Source organism: Rhinolophus sinicus, linkage group LG13 (genome assembly GCF_036562045.2).
Source record: "Rhinolophus sinicus isolate RSC01 linkage group LG13, ASM3656204v1, whole genome shotgun sequence".
Taxonomy (NCBI): domain Eukaryota; kingdom Metazoa; phylum Chordata; class Mammalia; order Chiroptera; family Rhinolophidae; genus Rhinolophus; species Rhinolophus sinicus.
The window spans coordinates 5,257,287-5,282,344 of NC_133762.1; the positions used below are offsets into that span (position 1 = coordinate 5,257,287).

A 25,058-nucleotide genomic window follows, 5' to 3' on the forward strand; every position below is an offset into this window, starting at 1 on the left:
AACCTGACGAATGAAGGTTTAAGCAGTCGGGGCTGAGTTTTCTCCAGTTGACGAAGTCTAGAGAGAAGAGAGCTGTGGCCACTGCATGTGCTCAGAGAGGGCGTGGAGGACCAGGGTTTTGCTCCTCCATCTGTCCTGTGGCTTTTGTCCTCATGGTTGCAGAATGGCCCCTTTGCCTCCAGCCATCACATTTGTGCTTCAGGCAGGAAGAAGGACTAAGGGATACAAACAAAAAGGCAGAATGATGTGCCTGCAAGCCCTGCTTAGCCAGCTGCCCCTCCCTCCCATGGTCAGAACTGAGTCCCAAGGCCACCCCTGGTTGCACTGGCTGGTATCCAGAATAGTATTAAATCCTGGTTATGGGCACATTTGTCTTTTTCGGCAAATGGTAATGCCACTGATATTCCTCAGTATGTGTGCTCTCTTTTGGTGTAAGAAATTTTCATCATGTCGAAGAAGAAACTATCTAGTGTTCATGGGCGACTTGTTAGGGATGGGTGCTGAATATCAGCAGATGTCATTTTGTCATCCGTTTTAGGTTCAGCTGTTGTTATTGTACCTATTAATGTGATCGGGGACTAGAGTACCTGGTAGTAATTCCTGAAATTCCTGGGCTAGACTGTTTTTGGTTGTGGTGGGTGATTGTTTAGATTCCTAATTACATTCGGTTTGCTAACGTTGCATTTAGAAATTTTTATCTCTAAATTTAAGTGAGATAATTTTATGGTTCTCTTTATATGCTATCTTTGTAGATTTCGCTATCAGGTTTATGCTCGCTTTGTGAAATGAATTGACTTTCCTTTGTGCCTTCTTCAGGGTAACACTTTATATAGTGTGGCAATACATTATCCTTCCAAGGTTTGAAAGAATTCATTTGTTAAACAGTTAGAGGCCGACGCTTTTAAAAATGGTAATTCTGTAACAACTTTTAAAAAAGTATTCCATGGGAATTGGTCTGTTCTGGGTTTCTTTTTTTCTTTCTTTCTTTTTTTTTTTTTTTGAATCAATTTTGGTAAGTTAAAAATTTCCAACGAATCAGTTTCATCACGTTCAAAAATTTTAGCTCAGTTGTCTGTAGTATTTTCTTTATGGTAGTTTCCTGAGAATCTGTTTTCTCATTTCTGTTTTTTGTTGCCTTTCCCTTGTATTCTTGGTGAGACCTGCCAGAGCCTTCTTTGTTTTGTGCTTCCCTCTCTCCCTCCCCCAAAGAAGCAGAATTAATTACTTCCTTCTTTAAGTGTCCACAGCACTTTGTTTATTTAGGATTCTGTCTCATTACAGGCCTACTTTGCCAGTAGACCTCAAGGGCAGGTGCCTTTCTGTCTGCACCATACCTGTTTCGCGTATCTATCTACCTGGCACATGACGCACAACCTCTTCTTGAATTCTTGCTTCTCTGCCTCTGTGTTTGCATCCACTATCCGCCGTTACTATAGTTACAGAGAGGGTTTCATCGGTTACAGTCTGTGCAATGGGTATTGCGTTGACTTTGGATGCTTCATGGAGAGAAGCTGCTTGCATATTTGGGTTCATTGCAAAGGATAGCTACCCCTGGACAAACCTCCAAGTTGAGCAGGTGTTGCAATTTGCTGGATATTTGGAGAGCCCCGGAAAACAGCTTGGGTGGCCTCAGGGGGTTCCTGGCTGTGAATGCAGGTATAGATTTGGGTGATGGTATAATGAGGGGTGGCTGGGGGCCTCTCGAGCTCTCGCTCCAACATCAGGGCGATTCTCGAAGCGATTGTGACACGCCCTTCGCTTCAGTGGAGAGTTTCATCCCTTGTCTTGGTAAAGGTCCACCTGGCTCAGTTCAATTGGAAAATTCTGTTCATGTCTCTGATTTAGACCTATATCAAGACACTAACTTGAATTTAGGGTCTTCCTCTGATGTTATTGGAATTATTGTTTGGCATATGCGACCATGAGGAGAGTGCCATTATTTAACATGGGTGGAGTGAGGTTGGGGAGAAATACCCTGATCTCTGCTGCGTCATGAAAAATCCATTAAGAATTTCAATGGTGTCGTTGTATTCACTTTTTTGAAGGAGGTGATTTTCTGGGTAGGGTGGAGCGTGATTACGAAGGAGGTGGCTGCCCCTACGGAGGTCTCAGGCCCAGAGTCCGTCTAGGGGCAGGACTGATGAAGGAACGACCCGGTCGGTGGCTGAGCAGGCTTGCACCCCAGAAACCTGCAAGGGCCTGCCGCGGGCATTTGGCCAGAGAAAGCGTTCCGTGGTGATGTGGTTTTGTATGGTTCTGTGTAAGTCCCATCTCCCACATCATACCAGGACTCTGTCATCGACAGAGGTGACCTGAGTTGTCCAGAGGGGCTGGAACATTCCAAAAGAAAGACGCCCACCTGCCTTAGGGTATTCCCGTTGGGTCAGCTAGTGTAGCATTCAGGGCCCAAGGAGACGACCTTCACTCTGAAGAAGGATTTCCGTGCTCTTGGCTTTTCTTTCTTTTTTTTTCTTTTTTACTTTTTTCATGGGGAAAGTGTCAAATGTAATTATAAGAGGAGACACTTTTTCTTTAAATAGTTGACTCAGACATGTTGGAGGTTTAATTGAAGAACTTGTCTACATTTTTTCCGTTTTCCTTAGGGACACAGAGACTAGTATCTTTCTCTGGGTTGCTTTTTAAATTTATATTGAATGTCTTCTGCGGGTCTCCGTTGGAATAAGTGGTTATGGTACTTAACTTTTCTTGCTATGTGTTTTACTCAGAGGAGGCTCCTGGGCGGCGTTCCTCTTGCCAGAGGTGACTAACCTCTCACATCAGTGACCTCCTACCTACATGTACGTGTGTTACGTATCCAGCGTCACCAGCGCCACAGCACTGGGACGCTGGTTTGTCTTTCTCTCCTCCCCATTGTTCATAGGGGCTCTTTAAGCACAGGGAACAGGTTCTTTCTTTTCCTGGGGTCTGACGAAGTGCCTGGCACATAGTAGGTGTTCATTAAAACAGGTGGGCTCGGGTTGCCATGGGGCTTAGGGGACATCTGACTGGTTTGAGTGTGTGACGTAGAAAGGAGACAAAGTGCCTTTTCAAGGCTGCATCCCTCAGTGACTCGTCCTGTGAGCTGGCTGTTTATGTTAGGATTCAGAAAGGAAAGTGTTCCGCTTCGCAGACCACGTCTTTCACAATCTGATGTTATCCAGCGCCGTGGACTCTCCTCCATCAGGCTCAGAAGGCAGGGAGGTTGCTGGCAAGTCCCCTGGGTCCTGCAAAGGGACGGGTGTTGTGTGAGCATCTGGGATCCAACTTCCCCTCCGCCGTTGTTTAAGGGATGAGGTGATCTTAGCTCCGCTTGGTTTAATGCACAACAGTTTTGTTTGTTGAGGACATTGCTTTCTATTGAAGTTTTTAAGATGTTAGGGTTGTTACAAATTGCAATCAAGTGGGTATCCTTTTATATAAGTGCATCTGACAAGCCTGTTTCACAAGCACCTCTCATCAGTCACAGTTGGATGGCGAGGTTTGTTGTTTAAAGTTTTTTGTTACGTGTGTGTGCTTTTTTTTTTTTTTTTTAATTGTTTTTAAAGTAGGGAAAGGAAGCTTCTCTGTAGAAACCAAACGGTTTCAGAGGCATGGATGTTTGGAAATCTGGACAGAATGCCCCATTCTTCTTACTCTGTTACTTCTGATCTCTGGGACACGGAGACAGCTGTTAATGGAACGCCTTGTTCAGAATATTGAGCTGTAATGAAATGCGCCTGTTGTGACCACCTGGCAGGTATGGATCCGTGGACCAGTTCTGGAGGCTGACGAGGCCGCGCTGAGCAGTGTTTTTACCACCTTGGCCTCTGAGCTGAACCACATGCTTTGTTCATTAGCAGAAGGCGCTACCCATCCTTTAGCCAGTTGTTAAATCACTTTCGATGTGTTGACAGCCTCAAAAAAGTCACAAGTTTAAAAAAAAAAGAAGTTCAAATTTGAAAAAAAGGAAAGGAAACGATCTCTTCCGTGAGACAACTTCTGCCTAAAAAATAAAAGCTTCAAAGACGTAAATTGTGTTACAAACAACTTGTAATTTTGATCGTTTTCAGTTGTAGTTCCCACAGCCTCTACAATCGATCTTAAATACATTTATCACAGCTGGAAAAATGTTTTGTCACTTTGTTTATCATAATAAGCTACCACCTACTCTGGTTGTGTCTTAACTGTAGTTCTCTTTGTTTTACGTTTTTTAATGGTGGAGGGGGGGAGGCAGATGAATGTAAATGATACCAAGAAATTGAAATAGAACCCCCCCGCCCCCCAAAACCCAAACGTATTCCGCCAGTGCGCTTTCCAGGTTATAACTAGACGTCAGCTGGCAACCTGCACGCTGTGGTTTATTGAATAATACTTAATCCTTAGCACAACCCTCAGTGAAGATCTTTTTATGGCTTTTCCTGAATGTTTTACAAACATAACTAAAGCTTATCCAGATGAGGGCAGGGAACTTTATTAAAGAAGCAAAATTTGGCCGTTGGGGTGCTCCAGGTTGGAGAGTCGAAAGAAAAATTGGTGGCCAGAGGAGACCCTACATGGGTGAGAGCGTGGCGTGTATGGGGTTTGGCCTCTGTAAATCTGGGTTTGTATTCCACCCAGCGCCGATATTTAGTGATTAATTTGGAGCAAATTATGTTATCCCCCGAGCCTCAGGCTGTTTGGGATACTTTGTGAGGAGTTGGGCCCCATGTTGTATGTTCCACACGCTGTATGTTTGTACTTCCTCGCTTTACCCTTCACACTTGATCTTTCCCTGCCTGAATTTTTCATGCCTTTGATTTTGTCCTGCCCCTTGCACATAATTGGGTGCCGTTTGTTAACATAATTGGAAAATTGCAAATTCATCTAAAACAAGCTCTTCAGCCAAGTGTAATGAGAAAAGTCCGTTTTATGGGCCCCAGTCATATTACAGACCTAAGTGGAAACCAGTTTCATATTAGTTTAATTTATCCACTTCTTGGCCATTCCACCCGATGTACAGTGGAGGGTCGAATTTCGCTTGATTGGAAATCTGAAGGTTGGTTCCTAGCATCTCAGAATTCCATTTGACTTTTCAGCTGGAACTGTTGGCTTTTGAAAAGCATGAGGCTGTGTTTGAACTCACAGGTAACAGCGCCATGATTTCCGGTGGTGAATGGAAATGTTGGTTGGTGGAAACATGAGCCCAGCAGCGGGGTGTTGTGTTCTTTAGGCCCCAGGAATCACCCCCCACCCCCGAGTCCTTGCTGGGGCTGCAACTTACAAGAGCACAAACCCCAGCTTCTAGGGTTGGTTAGTGCAGGGGGTTATGGCGAATCGGGGCCCTGGGTCTGCCCGGGTTTCTGTCCGTGGCTCCCTGCAGCCATCTGTTTCCTTATATTCTCTGGGGCATCTCTTCCTCGGACAGCTCTGTGTCCTCCACAGCCTCTTTCCTGGGCCTCTGGGAGCCGCCCCGACTGGCTCTGACCACGTCTGTATTTGCTGATTGTCTTCCCAGGGTCCCTTCAAACATGTATTTTAAGAGTTGGCCCTCCCCGCTCTCCGTGATGCCCCCCAACGACTGTGGCAGATGGGTAGAGAGCAAGGTTTGGGTTGTGAATTCCAGCCTTGGCCCAAGTTCACAGTGGCCAATACATAGTGGGGGTCTCCCCTTCTTGCTCACTGCACAGGTTGTCATCTGGGTATGCATGTTACAAGGCTGTTATTTCCTGCCCGTACCATTGTGCCGCATGGGCACATGTGGGAATGTTTTGGGCCAAGGCTAACCTCTGCTGGGTCTGCTGCAGGTTTTCTAGAAACATCTATGCTGGGCAGCATGAGACCAGGGCACTCATTTCCACCCTGCCACCAGCTTGTGGGGAATTTTGACAAAGTCACCTCATCTCTCTCTCTAGACTTCAGTTTACTCATCTGTAAAATGGCCTTACAGGTGGTTCAGGCTCAAGACTACTGGATTAGTGATCTTTTTTTTTCTTTTTTTCTTTTTGAGAAAGGGTCCAGCTTTTATCAGACTTTCGGAGAGATCCTGGCCCTAAAAACTAAAACCAGGATTAATCTCAGGGGTGGCATGCTTCCCACTCATCAGCATCTCTGTGTGGACATCCCCCCATCACCTCCTCCCGTCCTTTGTGCAGTGGATGGTGACTGTGGCTTGCCTAGATGTCACCGTCAAGTAAGCAGAAACTCAGCCAGTGTTAGCCAAATTAAATTGCTCCGCGCAAAATCAATGTTAGTGAAATTAAGTCACTTGCTCTTAAATGCAAAATGGAATCGCCGTTTTTCATATTCATTGGGCTATTTCCTCCCTCTGGATCGCTTACCATTCTTTCTGTTGGTTTTTGATGTTGTTTGCAGAGAGAAGCAGCTATGGACATTACGGGAGGCTTTTAGAGACCCCAGTTGGGGACCCAGGGAGTGGGCATAAATCGACTAATCAAAGTATGAATCCAAAGTATTGAAATCTATGCACTCCTAGTTGAAAGGTGATTCAGAAAGCATGTGAGCACCTTGCCATCATGGGTGCAAGGTGCCAGGTTCCCGTTGCCGTGATACCCGCCAGACCCTGTTGGACAGAGAGATTCTTTACCAGCGGTCCGGCCAATGTGTGACTGAGGACCGGGGGCCACCTCTGAGCGTGCTCCCCCATCGCTCTTTCCTCCCACCTCTCGTGACCCCTGGGCTGTGGGCAGGGGGTCCGGGCTGGGGGGGCGGCCCTAGAAGCAGAATTACAAAGTGTTTGTTGGCTCCTTTGGATCTGGTCTGGGGCTGAAAAAATGGAACACGTAAGGCATGAACTGTGTGGATTCATTGTCATTTTGAGGATAATTGCTATAAAAAAGACACACTTCTGGTAAAACACTTAGATGGGAGGTAAGGAGTGTCCGTGTCAGGCCCCCCCTTACTCTTCTCTCCTAGGACGCTCCCCCCTTTCATCCCACTCCCCAAAGGTAAGCTCTGCACGGACTCACTCTGCAGAGCCAACACAGCGTGTCCTGGGTATTTTACACGCAAATGGGCAATTAGTGGTTTTTCAATGTAATGTATCTTGGCTATCTTGCTGTAGCAGAGGGATCTACGTTGTTTTTAAAATGGTTTTGCGTGTGCAAGTAATAGGTGAAGGTAGGCTCCTTGTGAAAGGTGAAACAGTCGAGCAGCACAGAGTAGATAGAGGGTGGCTCTCCCTGTCCTTCCCTGGCACCTGTCAGTCCCCGCCCACCTGCCCCCAGAGGTCACCACTGCCACAGTTTCGCGTTTGCTTTGCGGTGGTTTCTCCCGTGTGTGTATATACACTTGTGGGCAGGTGACCAGGCAAAGGAGCCACAGGGCAGCGTGGATAGGTTTCTTCAAAACATAAGCAGAATCCCTATTGTCCTGTTTCGCTCTCTCTCTTTATTTTTAAATAATTGTTTTTTGATTAGAATAGTTGTAGGTTTCTAGGAAAGCTGCCAGGACAGTACAGAGTTCCTACAGAGCCTTTCACCGCTTCCCCGGTTAGCGTCCTTCATCCCCGTGGTCCGTTGGCCACAACCGAGAAACCAGCCTTCCGACGTTCCTATTTAATTACCCCCAACGCTCGATGCGGGCAGATCTCACCCATCGCCCAGTGTTCTTTTCCCGTCCCAGGATCCCGCTTTGCATGTAGTGGTCATGTCCCCTTTGCCTCCTCTGCCCTATGACAGTTTCTCAGACTTGGTTTTGGCGGCCGTGACAGTTTTGCTGAACACTGGTCAGGTTTTATGCAGAGTGTCCCTTAATTTGGGTTTGTCTGATGGTTTTCTACGGTCAGACTGGGATTATGGGTTTTGGTGGGGCGGTGAGGGGTAAGGGGACAGACCCCAGAGGTGACGTGCCCTCCCTGTCAACCTATCCAGGGAACATGCTGTCAGCATGACTTATCCCCGGGGATGATAACCTCCACCAGGGCTGAGGGGGTCTTCGTGGGTCTTCTCTGTTGGAAAGCGTTTACAAAACTCGGCAACCTGGTGACACTCTGTTCGTTTTCATTGCTCTGTGTTGATCCCTGTAAGGAGACCTTGCCTTTTCTTTCAAAGGTGGACCTTTAGGTTGTTTCCTGGGTTTTGATTTTACAAATAAGATTCTAGGGAATACTTAGACATTTATCTGTTGACCCCAGCTATGTTAGGGACGGGTCCCTAGAAGAGTCTCTGTGCCTGCTCCCCTGGGTCCAAGGTCATGGGCATTTGGCTTTGGGGATGGACGCTGACCTCCAAAACGTCTATACACATGTGTTCCTCCTGAAAGTCGGGGAGTCCCCGTTGCCCCATGTCCTCACTCAAGCTCGGCGTTACGAGATTTGTAATTTTTTGCTAATCCTATACATTAAAAATGTCCTCACGTGTGTTTACAGTGTCACGTGTGTTTACAGTGCCCCGGACACCTTCACGTCAGGGGGCCACGAGAACGGGGCTCTCCAGTGACATTTGATAAACATCTGCGTAGTCCCAAGCTCCGATGGATAGATAAACAACGGAAGGCTCTCCCCTCAAGGAATCAAAGCCTTCATCTAAAAACTCTTTCTCACAACCGCTCCTGACGACATTTTCCTTGGTCACAGCACAGGCCCCAGCTTTTAAAAATGGAAAGCACTGAATCCGTGGCACCCCGAGTTGGGGCCCCTCAGTTGTTGGCTCTGCCTGAGGGTTTGGAGGCTATTGGCGGGGGAGAGACATCTTCGAAGCATGAGGGGCCTCAAGGTGACGTGGGCCTGGCTGGTTGAGCTGTGGGACAACTTGAGGTCCTTCGTCTCCAGGGTCATTACCTGTGGCCAGGACCTTGTCTCCTGTTCCTTCGCCCAAGGCACGGACCTAGAGAGTGTGGGCGGTGGTGTCCCCTAATCCCAGGGCTGGGTGGACGAGCCGCCAGCCCTGCCCGGTCCCTTGGGAACACCCTTTACTTCCTGCCCACGAACCTGCTGCCCACCTGCCGGCTGTGCCTGGGAGACGCCTTAAGCCTCAAGGGCTGGGTCTGGGCTGGGCACAGGGCAGCAGGCACAGAGGTACTGCTGGCCATGGGTGGGTGAGGGGTGCCACCTGCATGTGGGGGCAGCACGTCCCATCCCATTGTGGAGGTGTGAGGCTTCTGTTGAGGCTTTTATCTCCTTTGCAGACCAACTGCATTTGAATGCCATCCTTTGAGCCAGGTTCCATGTGGGTCCCTGGGAAGGCTGGTCCACACAGCTCTTGAGTGTGGCTGCTGTCCAGCTGCAGACTCGGCCCTCCGTTCTCCTGGTTTCCTGCGCCCCCCCCCCCCCCCCCCGCCTCCAGCAGAGGCCACGTCCCAGAGCTTTGTTTCCTGATAGAGTGGTCATCTCCTTTCTCGGGTAGAATTCTTCAGGGCTGCAGCCTGCGTTCTCCTACGGAGGGGAAATGGGAGAACTGACTCCCTCCACGTGGGGCTGCTCAGCTGCTGCTGGGGCGTTTCTGTTCACCGTTTGGAAATGTGTCTGTCACCAGCACCAAGCAGCACTTCCATGTATCCTTTTGCACGTAACTGCCACGCTTTCTGTCTCCATAGTGTTTTTTTGTTTTAGTGTAATAGCGCTTGTCTGCATGACGTGCTGTGCTGCCGACCTGTGCGCAGGTAACACAGTGTGTGCTGGTGTCGGCACAGGGAAACTGAACTGGAGCTTATTAGAGGGCTGAGCCCACGGCACCCTGTGTTCCCACGTACTGGCCCTGCCAGGCTCTTTAATGCTTCACGACACCATCCTGTGTGCCCATGACCCCATCACCAATGAGAATGAGCCTCGGACAGGCTCTGGGACCCCGGTTGCACCCCGTGTGGCTTTGTGAACATCTGCCACCTTCCCAGAGTGAGTGGAGGTGGCGGTCGGACTTTGCCCCCTTCCCCTGGGACCTCAGCCGGCTCCGACCCCAGCACCCCCAAGTCTGCTCGACCAGAAGGCTTGGGTGAGAACGGGTGGCTTGATTTGGGGTGAGGTAGCAGATGCTGGTAGCTGCCTCTGGCCCCTCACACCCCACTACGTGGTTGGCCCTAAAAGCAAGAGCCGCTGGTGCTTGTCAGTTTTCCATCTACTTGAGAATTATACTATTCTCCACCTGAACTTGTAAAGAAAAGAAAACAAAGAGCTTCTCGATGGTTGTGGAAGAGCATACAGATTTTTCTTTTCCACGAGTGGGTGGTAAAGTCTCTGTACCTCAGGGCGTGTTTGTGTCATCTGCCTTTCAGCATCAGATTAAGGGCGTCTTGGGGACCGGCGTCTCTGACGGGCGGAGGAAAATCTGCCCCGTTTCGAGGTGGGATCGGTGCGTGAAGGGTGCGTGGACGGAAAGCTGTCTGAGTGGAGCTGCAGGTGGGCGTGTGATTCATGGAAACGCAGGGAGGGTGGTGAGCAGCAGTTGTCCTCCCCGGGAAACAAGCAGGGCCTGTGCAGCGAGGGCCCTTGGACTCGGCTGCGATTGTGTGTTCTGTCTCGACGTGTCCCCCGTGGTTTGTGAAAAGCAAACAGGAGTTGGATGCTCTGCAGAGGAATCGTGGCAACTGTCTGCTTTTCAGTGGAGTAGGGGGCCAGACACAATAGTGGCTTCCCCCCCCTCAGTGTCTGTCCCTTTACATACGGGTGGGGACATCTGGAAGGATCTTTACAGGCTTCCTTTGTTGTCTTCCTATGAGGGGCCAGGGCATTGGGGTTGATGAGGTGTCTACCCTCGAAGCCTTTAAAGGGGAGCCCAGGATGGGCGCCTGGCTGTCGGTGGGGGAGACCCCCGCCCCCACCCCGCAGGCACAGGGACCCAGCTGGAGCATCCTTGCCAGCCTGACCCCTGGAGTTACCCCAGGTGGCTCAGTTGGTATTTTCTGAGCCTTGTTTTCCTCAGCCGGAAACAGGGACAAATAGCATCTGGAAAGGTGACCAGCTGTCATTGGAGTCCAGACAGTCTCTGGAACGTGCCGCTGCACACAAGCCTTCCTTTATTCCGTCCTTCGGCAGCCCTGCCTGCTTTCAGATCGATCCTACTGTGTGTTCTGAGATGAGCCCAAAGCGCTCACTCTGTGTTGGTGTGAGTTCTGGGTCCCCCTCCCCCGTCAGGGGCACAGCGCACCGACCAGTCCTTCTCCCTGGGGCCCCCCACGTGCTGCGTTTCTGCAGCCACTCCCCGGGAGATGGATTTCATCTCCCCGCAGCACGCTGGCTGTCCCTGGGATGTCCTCCCATCCACTGTCTTCTCTTTCAAAGTGTGGAGACACAAACGCAGTTCGGAGGTCCTCTCCTGTGACCCCTCGCTCCACTATGCCTTAGTATCGTTTAAGACCACCTGACTTTTTTTTGGCGGTCACAGCACCCCATCATCACACACAGAAGTTCTATCCAATTAACTCTCCTAAGTCTTTTTCACACCTCCTACATTTGTGCATTTCTTTTTTTTTGCACCCAAGTGTCCAAATAACATAATTTCCTCTCGATTGCCGTTCCAATCTGTTGATCTTTTTAGCTCTTGCCTTTGTCATCCCGTGGATTTGCCGTTGCTGCTGGAGACTTGTCAGCCTCGCATTAGATCAACACTTTATTTGCACCATCATTCAAGTAATTGATAAAAAATGTTGAAACATGGGGACGTAGAAAGAGCACCGCGGTCTTTCTCTAGAGACCGTCCCAATGCTGTTCATTAATCATCCCTTCGGAGAGTGAATTGCACAGACCAGGCTATTCAAGTATAATTCATATTGCTTCACCTTGTCAGCAAGGCTACGGATTTAAACAAGGCACCGTGGACGTCATCCAGTGCCCTCCCCATCTAACAATTTAAAGCATCCTTATGGTTTAAGAAACCAAACCTCCCAAACTTCCATCACTGTGGTGTATGATGGTTCAGGGTTTATTTTATGGTCCATAGCTCCACTTTGCAGCTGTGTCTCTTTTCCTTTCTGCCTTCGGGTGATACTACTGCTGGATAATACAGTGGGGACGTGACGCCCCGGTGGCTCGGGTGTCGGGCCACTGTCCGGACGAGAGCAGGATTGAGCGGCTGGGGAGAAAGGGGTTAGCTGATGCTTTGGGGAGCCAGGGCCTGGAAGGGGAGGCAGGAGGCAGGCAGTGGTTCCCTTGGGGCTGCTGTCCCTAGGGGATGGGAAAACCCCAACTGCCGAAGCTGCCTGGTCTTGGTACAAATCACTGCATGCTTCCGCCAAGGACCCTGGGATATGATCAGCCTCCAGACGCTTGGCAAAGTGCAAAGTGGAACTCACAGCCCTCCTCTGGGGGAGGGGTGGATCTGGACGTGTAGAGAGCAGAAGAATAACTGTATATGTCGTAGAAGATGCAAAGCCTTTGCAAGCGTGGGGGTGATGACTTAGGGGGGCAGGAGCTTGGGGGACAGGCTGGAGCGTGATGGGGCCCTATGCCTCCTCCACCGCATTTTATAAGGTAAGAGCTCTGTGGAGGTGCAGGTGCATCTGGCAGTGAGAAGCGCCCCGCGAACACCCAGAGTTAGAAAGTCGATGAAATAGGGTGAGAATTCTGCCCTCAGTCATATCAGATGGTGTGGTTCAGCCACAGTCTACCTCGCAGAGATTGTGGGTTCCCTGTGGGGTTTTAGCTTCTGCCCAGCCCTCATAGAAGTGTATGCCGACGCCTACCTGTCTGACTACTTGTCTCTGCCTTGCGTGCCCGGAGCCCATTTCCCTGGGGAGTCTGTGCAAGACTCTTGCTGAGGGCCCGCTGTGTGTGGACGTCTCTGGCTGTGCTGGGGCCTGGTGACATTTCTAAATGCCCACCCCATCTGTGGCCGAACCTGCTTTCCTCAGTCCTTGGATGTGGATGGGCTGCCCGGCCCGTTTGCAGCCACCCATTCACCCTGGTGTGACCCACATGAGGCGCAGAATAAAATGCAGGAAACGTTTTCCCCTGTCCCTTTAAAAAAAAAAAAAAAAAAGGGTGGCAAAATACACATAACAGCAAATCATCTTGACCAGTTTTAAGTAAACAGTCATGTCAAGTACATTCACGTTGTTATACAGCCCATCTCCAGAACTCTTCATCTTGCAAAATGGAAACGCTGTACCCATTAAACAACAACAACTCGCTGTCTCCCCACCTTCCTCCCCTCCCCTGTTCTACTTTCCGTCTCCATGAATTTGATCCCTCGACATAGTGGGATCATACCATATGGTGTTTTTCGTTTTGGTGACTGGCTCATTTTACTCAGCCTAATGCCCTCATGGTTCACCCGTGTGTAGCATGTGTCAGAATTCCCTTCCCTCTTATGGAGTAATAATATTCCGTTGTATGCGTAGGACACATTTTGTTTGTCCTCTGTTGATGGGCACTTGGGTTGTTTCCACCTTTCGACTCCTGTGAATAACGGTGCCGTGGAGATGGGTGTACAACCCCCTATGCTTTTGGTGGGTTACGACCCAGGGCCAGAATGACTGTTCCCGAACTGCGTGTTTTTATCCCATTACAACCCAGGGCCAGAATGACTGTTCCCGAACTGCGTGTTTTTATCCCATTCATGCCCAGACCCTCCATTGCTTTTTAAGTGCTGGGTGTTCCCTTGGCTTTTTAGTGGCTTCTGTTCCATGCCTTCCTTTGCCCTTCCCCGCTTCCCATGGTATGCCTTGCCTCTTCCTGCTCTCCCACCGTTTCCTTCTTTGCTGCTCCAATCTGACTCTGGGGGTGGGCTGGGGGTAGACGGGACGGCCCCACTTGGTTACTCCTGACCTCCGCAGCTTGCTCCCCGGCACACTTCTTTCTGAGAGCTCCTGCTGTGTGTGGCTTTGGACGACCCCTGTGATGGGCGTCAGAGAGCCGGTCTCCTCTCGTGTTCTGTGTGATGGTTCTCCGTGGTGGGCACAGGGGATTCATTCGGCCTCCAGCAGGGGTATCATCTTGGTCTGGGTGTCCATCCAGCCCGTGGGGGACACAGCGTGGGGCGGCTTTAGACCCCCTGGGCCTGACTGCTCCATGAAGGCAGGAGTGTGCTGGTTTTGTGCACTGCGGACTTCCTGGCACCTGGAAGGTACATATTAACTATCACACGGTGATGGTTTTACGAAATATCTGTTGGAAGAATGAATAAATGTAGTCCCAGCCCTCCCCCTGAGTCATGAGCAAGCTGAGACGCAGAGCAATGAGGTGAGCGGCCGCAGGCCAAGTAGTGGGGTTAGTGATGGGACCAAGAGTTACCTGGTCCTGGGGACTAGCCCCCCGCCCCCCCCCCAACCCTCCCAGCAAAGCTCTAAGGTCAGATACAAAGCCGCAGCAATTCATTCACACCACCTCCAGGAAGAATGTGCCACGCGTGCTCACGTGGGGGCAGCGGAGGGGGGAGAAGGGACACGGAGAAGTGGGGTTTCTGCACCGATTATCTGTTTGTTTAGGTTGGATAACCGGCTAACGGAAGGCGTCCGGGTCACTTGAGGAAACTGGAACATTGTAGCGCTAAGTCACATACTTTAGAAATGAGGATGTGAGCTCTTAGCTGGAGTGATGTAACCTGTTCTACAAAGGGGACCAGTGAGCTAGGAGGGGCCGCAGGGCTGGCTTATATCGGGAAGGTTAGCCTGGTTCTGAGCAGGAAACGGAAGTCGTGAGGGAGGCGAAACGAAGGCAGACGGAGCACATTGTTTTCCAGGTCAGGCTGCAGCAAGTGTGCTTGTCCCATCTTGGGTCTCCCTTCAGCTCCCCCAGTGCCGGGGGCCTCACAGCGCCATCCGCTGGACGCACAGATTCACCATTTGGAGGTTGGGGTGCTGCCTGTTTGGTGGTGGAGGCTGCCCCCACCCCGAAGGACTGTACAGCGTGGTGGTTTGGGATAACCAGGAAAATCTAGTCTCTTCATCCGAAAGTCTCCTTCGTCTAAAAGGCCACCAGCCATCGGAACTGGGAATCATGAGAAAAGATGAGAGGCTCGTAGAAGGGCACTTTTAAAATACAGACTTAGAGGGAATGGTGCACTTTTGATATTTTACGTTCAGAAAGGAATTTGGTGTCACGGTCAGAGCAGGCCAGATAGTTTTCATGAAGCCCCAGGAAAACAGTTGGTGCTCCTCCTCTGAAGCAAATCCAGCTTTGTTCTGTACCCACCTGTCCGCTTCCAGATGCTTTACGTGCTGGGGACACGGGGCTTGTGCTGCGTCCAGTCTTTGGGTTCATTCCTGGAAGAGTGTCCGTTTCTTCAGTGGGGGAGGCAGGATGTAAGCATCTCCTGATCTTTGGAAGCTCCTTGCCACATTGTAGCACCTGCTGCGTTGCCCGCATGTGGCCCGCCTCAGGACGTCTTCTGTGTGCATGGGTTTTTAGCTTATGGTTCCACGTACGGTAGAGATGGCTGTCATGTGGGGCGGTGAAGAACAATTGGCACGTTGAAAATGACACTGAAGTTTTCATTTCTGTTCTCAAAGTCACCTGCGTCATGCAGTAGCTGACGCTCTTGTGATTGCATTTGTTACTGACTGTGTCAGGTGGCGGGACTGTTGTCTGTGTGAGAGCTACACGTATATGTACAACGTAAACCTACTCTCATTGACACGTTAAGATAAAACGTTTAACGTGAATGTGTCTGTTTACACGTACACAGACAACTCTACTGTAACAAATTCTACGAAAGCAGTATCAGTGTTTGTTATCATAACATTGCCTCCCCTCCTCACCATCTCGGAGATTTTTGGTTAGTTGCAGTCCACTGAGGAGGAGTGGTCGGAGAAAAAGCCACGCCACCCCTTTCCCTGAGCTCATCTCATGGAGGGTGTGCTCAGATCTCGAATGATCTGGGGACAGGACGGCAGGTTCAGCAGCCACGGGACCTGGAGACACCCCCTCTCCGCCCTGTTTACCTTCAGCTTTGCTGTGTTTCAAGCATAGTGTCTATGGGTTGCTTGGGGGTTTTTCCGGTCGAATGAAGATCCAATTAAGATACACAGGTACAGGCTTTACCTGTACCACACCGCTCGTGTGGGTGGGTGGGTGGGGAGGTGAGTGACAGGTGGTGGGGGAGGAGTATTTCCGAGGACAGCAGGATAAACGTCAGGCAGGTGCTTGTTAGACGTGCGTCTTCTCGGGCCCCTGCACTCTGTGTTGTAACAAGCCTTCTCGTGGCTCTGTGCACGCGCGGGATTTCAAAGGCTATCCTTGGACCTGGAAGGTAAAGCTGACCTCAGCACCCGCTGGCCTCAATCCACCTTCTAGTGTCTGCCCTGCTGTTGTTCTTGTTCCTCTCCCTCTACACGGGCTGTACCCCTGGGGTCCCCCTGAACTGCCACCAGCCACCTCCGGGTGTGTGCCCCTCCCTCTGCTTGTCTCAGCGCCCTGCCCCTCCACCATTCATGCTTCAGACCATCCTCAGGGCTCCTATCATCTGAGAAGGCTTCCTGACCTCCCCAGACATGGGCCCCTTGGCAGGGTCTTGCCAGAAAAGGCGTCAGAAGGACAATCGGTGATTTTGCTCATTTCTCCCCCTTTGTTGTATGTTAGTAATATTTAGATTGGGGCACCAGAATGGATGGATGTTTTTAGTAATGTTGAATTTATGTAGTAACATTGCCTAGAGCTTATTACTGTTATTTCAGGGTACCAAAGCACGTATCTGGATCCTTAGGATAGGTAGGTAGTAACAGCCATTGTACAGATGAGGAAAATGAGGCTCAGAGGTGGGGTGTGCCCCCTTGCGAACAGGAGCCCGTAAATGGCACTCTGGGCCATAGACCCAGGTCATTCCATGTTCTGTTTTCTAGAACCCCAGATCGTGCCGAATGTAGAACATACAAGAAAGCTGTAATTGGGTTTCCTGTGGAGTTCTTCCAGATCCCTACATGTGCAGCCTTGGGGGCGTTCTCATCAGCCCTTCTCTTATTAACAGTTCTTAGGGATTTAGTTTCCAAATACATAGAGTTTGTTTGTGCCACTCACGTCAGGCCTGAGAGCAGGAATTCTGCTTTTTGATGTTTTACAAACACCTAGGAATTTGGGGGGGAGCAGTATTCCTTTCAACTGAAAGACTTTATTTGGGGAAGTGAATTCTACCCCCCAGGGCCTCCCCTACCGCCTGCCTGACGCCCTGTGAGGTGGCCTGACCTGGGTACCAGGCCAGCAGGGCCTCCCACCCTCCTCTCTTCCCATGCCCCCTGCTCCCCACGTTGGGGGTCCTCCATTTGTTCCGGTTCTGCCGTCCCTGTCCACTGCCCCTGCCTCCCAGCTGTCCTCTTTCCCCTGCTTCCTGCTGGCCTTTGTTTCATAAGCTGCGATTAGTCTTCACAGGCCTGCCTGAGCGCTCATATTCCAAGGCCTTTCCTCAAGTTTTCCTAGCGTTTTGGATATCTGTGGTTTTGAAAAGGGAGAAACCATGTTTTGCGATGGCCCTTTAATCACTGATGAGGAGGATGGCAAGGGCATGTCTCCTTCACACGTGGTGTGGCCTGTTCCCTCCCCCCTGTGCTTCTATCATCTCGCAACACAAGTGAAGCACGTTACAGTCTCTTTCCTGTTTGTGGCTTGTGCCTTTTGAACGTGGTGCTATCATAAACCGTCCAGCTGGGTTTTCCCATTTCTGTCCCTATCGCAAAACATCCCAAAGACCGAAGCTATCACTCACAAAATCCCGAACAGCTGGGGGCCCGGTCCTGCCCTGCCCTTTGTGGCTTTGGGCTTATCTTCTCTTCAGGAATAAGTGGGTCGTTTCTTCCTTTTTTTTTCTTGTATAAATGGGGGGGAAGTGTCCAGTGTGGAGGCGTCTCTTTCATTGGAAGAGCTGTCAGTTCCGGCTCTGTCGTGTGGCTTCTGTTAGCTGAGTGGTCTCTGGGGGCCATGGAGGGGAGGCAGGAGGCAGAGGGAAGCTGGTGTCTCCCCAGTGTGTTTGGATTGCGATATGAAAGCTCAGCAAACTTTGGTTATGCGTCTTCTGGCTCTTTCCCTGGGCGCTGAATGTTTTGGTCTGTTGCAAATGGTAGCAAACAAATCAAAGCCTAACACTTTATAATCTGATCAAATACACATTGAATGCAATAATAGATTGAATGAAGTACTCTTCCGTAGAAACTTCTGTTTATTACGTAAGGGCAAACCAATAGACTTAATTTATAGCGGCGTGGAAGGAGTCTGAATGCTTAGGCTGGGCTGAGTGGGAAAATAGTACAAAAGGAAAAAGAAAGACTCACACTCAAGCTGGGTGACAGTTCTTGATTTTGAGAGCGTGCTGGTGGCGGCCATCTGGTGGAGACCTGGTTCTCTCCATTCCAGTGGTCTCTGACCTGCAGTGACCACCGGATTAATCCTGTAGAAGCACCCTTGGGAGCCTCAGGAGGGGCCTTGTTCCCAAGACGAAAGCCTTCATTCCCACCTGTGGTTTGGATCACTCACGTGCCCCATTTCCTCTGCTGGTCTGTGTCCCTGACCATAACATTTGCTGCCCGTTAAGCATACCGCGTCCTGCCTTGTCTCTGGCCTCTGGAGTGGTAGGTCCAGTGTTGAAGCCCGTTCACCCTTCAGAGAGCATCCCTGGTCACTGAGCAGAAAGGGCCTCTATCTGCAGGACGCTCCACAGTGACCCTTGTCTGTCCTGCTCAGTGCAGTCACACCGGACTAGAGTGGACTTGTACCCACTACCAGCTCCTGCGTTGGATGGCAGGGGTGTATCATGGGTTTTAGCCATGTGTCTTCTCGGAGGACAGGCACTTTTTCCATGCAGCTCCTACTGTGTCCTCCAAATGAGTGTATTACCTCAATCAGAAGACTTCACTCTGCAGAGACGCTTTAATGCTCGGTTTCGGGATTTAAAAAATATATATCCCAGGAAAGGCGAGTAACCAAGGGTTTTCTTTGCATGTGTGCCTGGCTAGAAGTTTTAAAATAAAACCAAGTCTTCTAGTTTTTAGGCCATTTTTATTAAAAGCCTTTAAAATTGGCCAATGCGTTGGCCCAGCAATTCCACTTCTGGGGATTTACCCTAAGAAAATAGTCTTGGATGTCTGCTGGGAATGTTCACTCGGGTATTGTTTGTGATGTAAAAGAACTGGAGGTAACCTAAATGTCCAACAACAGGGGATTGGTTAAAAAGAAAAAAGAAGACTTCATGGTGTATAGGCATACCCTGAAATTACTGTTTCCTTCTTAAGGTGAGGATTTAGAAGGACATTTGTTGACTTGGTAAACATTAAGTGAAGGAAGTATGTTTGAGAAAGTTATATTATTGTCTGATATCCTTTACCTTAAATTATTTATGGAGAAAGGACAATTGGCATCGGTGGTGTTAACAGTGATTATCTTTGGCTGTTGAGATTATTGACGATTTTTACTCTCTATTTGCTGTCTATTACCTAACCCGTCTACCAGAAGTATGCTTTCTTGATTAATAAAACACTTCATTAAAGTTGGGATGATATACCTGTTTGATTCGGACAAACCACACGTTCTTTGTCTGTTAACTTGGTCTTTCTATCTCCATTCATGCAGTATTGAGGAGAACCATTTGGCCCAGGTCAAATGATAGCAGGAAACATGGCACATGCTTCTTTGAGTCCCTATTTTCCAAGTCATGGAAGAGCGCAGTCTCAGTGCAGCCTTGAAAGCTGGGTGTCCTTGAGGCGGGACGGGGTACTAAGTTGTGGCTACTGGGCTGCTGAGCTATCCTTCAGCGGTTGGGACCCGGCGCTGTGCAGGAGGGGTGGGGAGCTGTGCAGTCCGGCTGGCCTGGGTTGTACGTGCTCCTGTGCAACCCTGACGGCCGAGCTGTGGTTTGCATGTTCAGAGGTTGGGGATGGCGTCTCCCATGGTTGGTGAGCACGTTGCACGGCGTCTGGCCCGCAGGCGGCGCTTCGTAAATGCCCACTGACCGGTTCGCTCCCCACGTAGTCAGCCTGCAGCCCACACCGCACGGCGGCCGGCCGTGCAGAATGGAGTCTTGTTTTTCAATGATCCTACAGAGATGTCCTGAAAACTCCCCCTACGGTGGGTTGGCAAATTGTTTCAAAAATGGCCTCTTTTTAACTCACACGTGTCCCGCCCTCGCCTTCTTGTGTCCCTGCAGTCTGCGGGCCTGGGATTGACATCCGCAACGACTACCAGCAGCTGAAGCGCCTGGAGAACTGCACAGTGATCGAGGGGTACCTACACATCCTGCTCATCTCCAAGGCCGAGGACTACCGCAGCTACCGCTTCCCCAAGCTCACCGTCATCACCGAGTACCTGCTGCTCTTCCGTGTGGCCGGCCTCGAGAGCCTCGGCGACCTCTTCCCCAACCTCACGGTCATCCGCGGCTGGAAGCTCTTCTACAACTACGCCCTGGTCATCTTCGAGATGACCAACCTCAAAGACATCGGGCTTTACAACCTGAGGAACATCACTCGGGGGGCCATCCGCATCGAGAAGAATGCCGACCTCTGTTACCTGTCCACAGTGGACTGGTCTCTCATCCTTGATGCCGTCTCCAACAACTACATCGTGGGGAACAAGTCCCCGAAGGAATGCGGGGACCTGTGTCCGGGGACCATGGAGGAGAAGCCACTGTGTGAGAAGACCACCATCAACAATGAGTATAACTACCGCTGCTGGACCACAAATCACTGCCAGAAAAGTAAGTCACCCTTTTTCTTCTGCCTCTCGCCTTCTGTCCTCCTCTCCTTTCCCCTCGCTCCTCGTCAGTGCACGTGCTCTGCGGGGTGGGGGCAGTGGCATTTAGGATGTGTGGAACGCGGGGAGGGGGCCTGGGGGTTTTGGTTGGCTTTCTGTAGCATCTGGGTTCTCAGCAAACACAGGAGGGTGGCGTGCTGGTGGGAGGCCATCATGGCTGCGGTCAAGACCATTCAAATCACACACTAGAAATCAGTGGGAATGAAGCGCTGCCCTTCTGGGCTAGAAGCTTGCTGACCTTCTGCTTTGAATTCCTGTGGGAAAGGTGACCTGGTATGTTGGAAGCACGTGAGCCCTTACATGTCAACTCTCATCCTTGACGTGGGAGGATATTTTTTGATCCAGCAGGGCTTTTTTCACATGAATCTCGTTGGTAGACAGTTGAATAAAGGAAAAATAAAGAGCAAACTCACTTCCAGGGAAAGGGGTGACCACTCTGTCCTTGGTCCTTAATGATGACAATCTGATGCTTGGCTGTCCTGGTTTCTGGTGAGCCCCTGGGCAACGTGGGAGAGCCCTGGGCCAGCTTCCAGGGGTCCCAGGTTCTCGCCGTGCTTGCAGGTAGCTGTGTAGCGAGGTGCATTTGTGCACCCCGCGCTTTGTTTCCTTTTTCTTCTACCTCTTTCCTGAAGACTTGTGCAAGTCTTAAGTAATCACTTACTGGAAGGACTTTGAAATGTGTTGCCTGCTCCTGGGTGTCAGGTGGAGGTATTTTGAAGCTTCCTGTGTGTTTATCTGCAATATGTTTCTTTTCTCACGAGTGGAACAGAACTTGTCTTGTTGTGATCGATACCTTGACAGCCAGGTTCTTTGGTATTAAAATGTGACTCTGGGCCGTTGCCCTATTCCTTTCGGCAATGCTTAGGTATATTGGCCAAGAAGGTTTCGCTCCCTGGTTGGAAATCGGTGTGCTAGCTGTAAGTAGCTATTGTTAATGGTTAAAGACCTAAGAAGCCCATGTACTCTGGCCAGTTACGGGGAGCCAAGAAATCCCAAATTGGTAGGCTTGCCTTGTAAAGTATCAAATCAAAGGCCAGACCCTGCAGGTAGTTGCTTTCGTTCTCGTCCAGCCAGGGCTGATGCAGGAAAAAGGATGTTTTCTTCGACCGAGGACACATTTCACACTTGTATCATTTGATCAGCATGCACATGAACATCTGATTTGTAGGAGAAGGGGTCCCATTGGCTGCAGCCAGGCCCTCAAAGAGCTGGGGGTACCGTCAGGCCACTTGGAGACCCCCCTGTGTCCTAGGGTTGGAAGAAAGCACTGTGCTAAAGTCACATGTGTGATTGATTAAAACTGTGCCCTATATGAGAGCATCCCCCAGTTTGAGGAAAGACCAAAATATGTTTTTAAGTAGTCTTGACATTTAAAAATTGTACTTGACACGAATCAGGTATCATTGAGGGAGGCATCATGGGTAGTGGAAGGACGTGGGACGTGACCGTGGCCTGCCAGCCCTCTGGACGGTAGCTGGACATCTTTAGAACGTTCCTTAGGGCAGTCACGTATATCCCTGCGTGGTGAGCAAACATGTGCACACATGTTTTGAAAACTGAGCTCTGTAGAAAAGGGAGGTGCTGTTTAAAACGTTATTAGGTGGGTACGTGTTCAGCGACTCAGTTGATATTCGCTTTGGTCTCACTGTGGAGTTTTTGACTGTTCCTGACCAGCAGCTGGTTGAAGACGCCTGGAGCTGGGGCGAGGCGTGGTCTGGGTCCAGGTCCAGTAGCTGTCACTGGCAATGAGCAAGTAATTTCAGTTGCCTGGCCCTCAGTTTCTTCATCTGCAGAATGGGATGGATCCCATCTTCCTCATAGGGCTGTTGGAAGATTAAAAGGAGAAAGAGGAAACGCACCATGAGGAAGGAAGGGGGGTTAGAAATTGGGCTCTGGTGCTGGTTTGGCTGATGCTGACGCCCCATTGGCTGGACCCTGGCTTTTCCAAGGCCCTCGTCAGCCCCCTTCTCCTCTGTCTCCGTCCTGCTGACTCTTTTTTGTGATTTCACAGTGGAGTATTTATTTCAAATGAATAACAGCATTCGGAGAAACGGTCTTCCCTTTACCTTGTCCTGAAAACAAGCATGGACAGGTTTCTCGGATGAGTCTGGTTGAATTTGACGTCTTTCCTACACACGGGATTTCAGTGACATAAGATGGGGAAAAAGAAGGTAGGTCTCACATGGTTCACACGGACTACCCGTTGCAGGGGTGATATTTCGGACGTCGTAGCGCAAGTACACTGCCACTGAAAGGACTCTCACCTGTTTCTTTATACTTGTTCATGTGGCTCCCGGATAATTGTACATCGCAGATGTGGCTCGCAGCTGGCTTCCTTGCAAGTTCTGAGGTCACGTATCCTTCCAAGGCCGTGGGTTCTTCCCCACACCACCTCTCTGGCTGAGCCCGGAGCTGTGATAGCCGGCCCCTCTCCACGAGGACGCTTAGGAATCAAAGAGCCAGACAAAATGTCTGCCTTATGGCCACTGTAAGCGGTAAGATGGCCATTGATAAAGATGACGCATAGAAGAGCCCCCTTCAGTTACTCTGCCCAGGGCTGGCTACCGACATAGGGAGGACGTCTGCACAGAGAGGTCCAGTGAGTGGCGTGCGTGTACAGTCTTTGGTGCAAAGGAGAAACACGCGCTTATGGAGTGCTGATACGCCATTTGTACGTGACGCTCTGCGGGAAAACCTCGTGTCTACGGTGACTGCAGTGACAGGTGGCGTTGTAGACAGCCCCGTTAAGGAAATTCCTGCTCCCTGGGTCCTCTACACACTTCTGTATTTCTCTCTGCCCTTGCGATGTGAGGGGTGGCTTTATCCAGACTGGACTTATTCCTAAAAAGTGATGGACCCTCAAACCACTGTGAAGGGCTTTTTCCTTTTGGTCAACACGTAACTGCTGCCCCCGGCTGCCGACGTCACTTCTCAGTCTGCTCTTGCCTCTGCAGCCGTGTCTTCCCAGCTGCTTTTCCTTGGTCCGATGTTTCCCAGCTCGTGGTTGCTCGAGCTCCATCCTAGGCCCTCTTTGCACTGTGTTCCCCAGCATCCCTCGTCCTCTGGAGCTGGGCCGTCTTCGCGCCTGTATCTGGCTTCACATGTCACCTCCAGCCCAGACCGCTTTGTGGGCTCGAGACCTTGCGTACACTCCTATCCCGATGACCGTGGGTGTTTCAGTTCTGATGGCCGTCCCCAAGTCCTCGCTTCTCCCCCCGTGTGTTTCCCCTCTTCCCTCTCTGGAGGGGCAGCCTATTGCCCGCCCAGCCCCCATGTCAGGAACTTGGCCGTCACTAGGACGCTTCGTCTCCCACTGGACACCAAGCCGCTCCCGTCTGAAACGTTGCTCTGATCTGCCCGTTCACTGACCTGCTCTCTCTCCAGCCTCCCTGCTTCTCCATGTTGGCCCATGACCTTCCCAACACGCACTCTGACCCAAAGACTCCCCGGTCTGAAATCCTGTGGTGTGATCATTTGGCACACCACGAAGCAGCTGGGGCTTCTGCCACCAGACCCTGTGCCACCGGGCCACACACCCAACTAGCTGCCTCCCTGTCTTCTGCCTGCGGTGTCCGTGGTCGTAATGGTGCTGGGCTGCTGCTCCCCGCAGACCCGCTGCCCCTCAGGCTGGCCTACGGCCTGGCCTTTGCCACCCAGAGGCCTTTGGGGCTTCACCGACTCCAGCACCCGGCAGCGGCCCTTATTGCAGCGCCGAATAAATCCTGGATGTTTCCTCCAACTCGGAGAGCACGGGGCCAGCACGGCACCTGCTTGGGAAAGATTTAATGTCGGAAAGATTCACTTCCCACCTTGAGCAGAGAACAGTGGGTAGTAACAGTCCTGAGCAAGCCCAAAGATTCTAGGATTCGGAAATGCAGTGTTTCCTGTGTAATTTTCATGGCCGTCGCGACCCAGGAGCCCTGCTGGCAAGGTGGTCCGCCCTGGATGACAGCTGCTTTCTCTTGCTCTTGTCAGGAGGACTCAAGGCCAGAGATGATGGAGAAGTAGGAAAATCATCTTAAAAGCTGAGGCTTGGCCCGGGGCACCGTTCCCCGCTTTGGGCAACAGTTATTTGCTGAAAGCCAACCCCGTACAGGGACGGAATGGGGGTGACTCCTTCCGGAAGACCTGTGGCTCTCTTGCCGCCTGGTGAATTTGCCTGAGGGATTGATGCCTAGTGTTTGCTTGCCTTAGGACCTTTGTGGTACTTGATTTCCGGTCGAGACCCCTACCCCGCCCTAAATAATCCAACGCCTCACTGCTAACCCTAGTCCCCAAGTACTTTTTAACCTGTTAGGACAAACAGCTCGGAGTCTGCTCACATCACTGCATTGCCTGTGAGAAGGCCTGGTCTTTGCCAGGAAGTGCAGGAAATGTACAAAAGCGCAGGCCTGGCCACGTTGGGCGCTGGCTCCGCTGGGGATGCAGCCTCGCTTCAATCAGAAGGGCACTGCCTGCCGGCGGTGGTCCTGGGGCGAGTTGC

The 25,058-nt window shown here is 50.8% G+C and overlaps 1 protein-coding gene across 1 annotated transcript in view; it reads left to right on the plus strand.

Moving 5' to 3' along the window:
- Window positions 1–25,058, plus strand: part of IGF1R (insulin like growth factor 1 receptor) — a 258,712-nt gene that overhangs the window by 26,466 nt on the left and 207,188 nt on the right. The window contains exon 2 of the mRNA XM_019726667.2: window positions 19,974–20,519. Coding sequence (XP_019582226.1) covers window positions 19,974–20,519 — 546 coding nt within the window. The remainder of the gene's footprint in view (window positions 1–19,973; window positions 20,520–25,058) is intronic.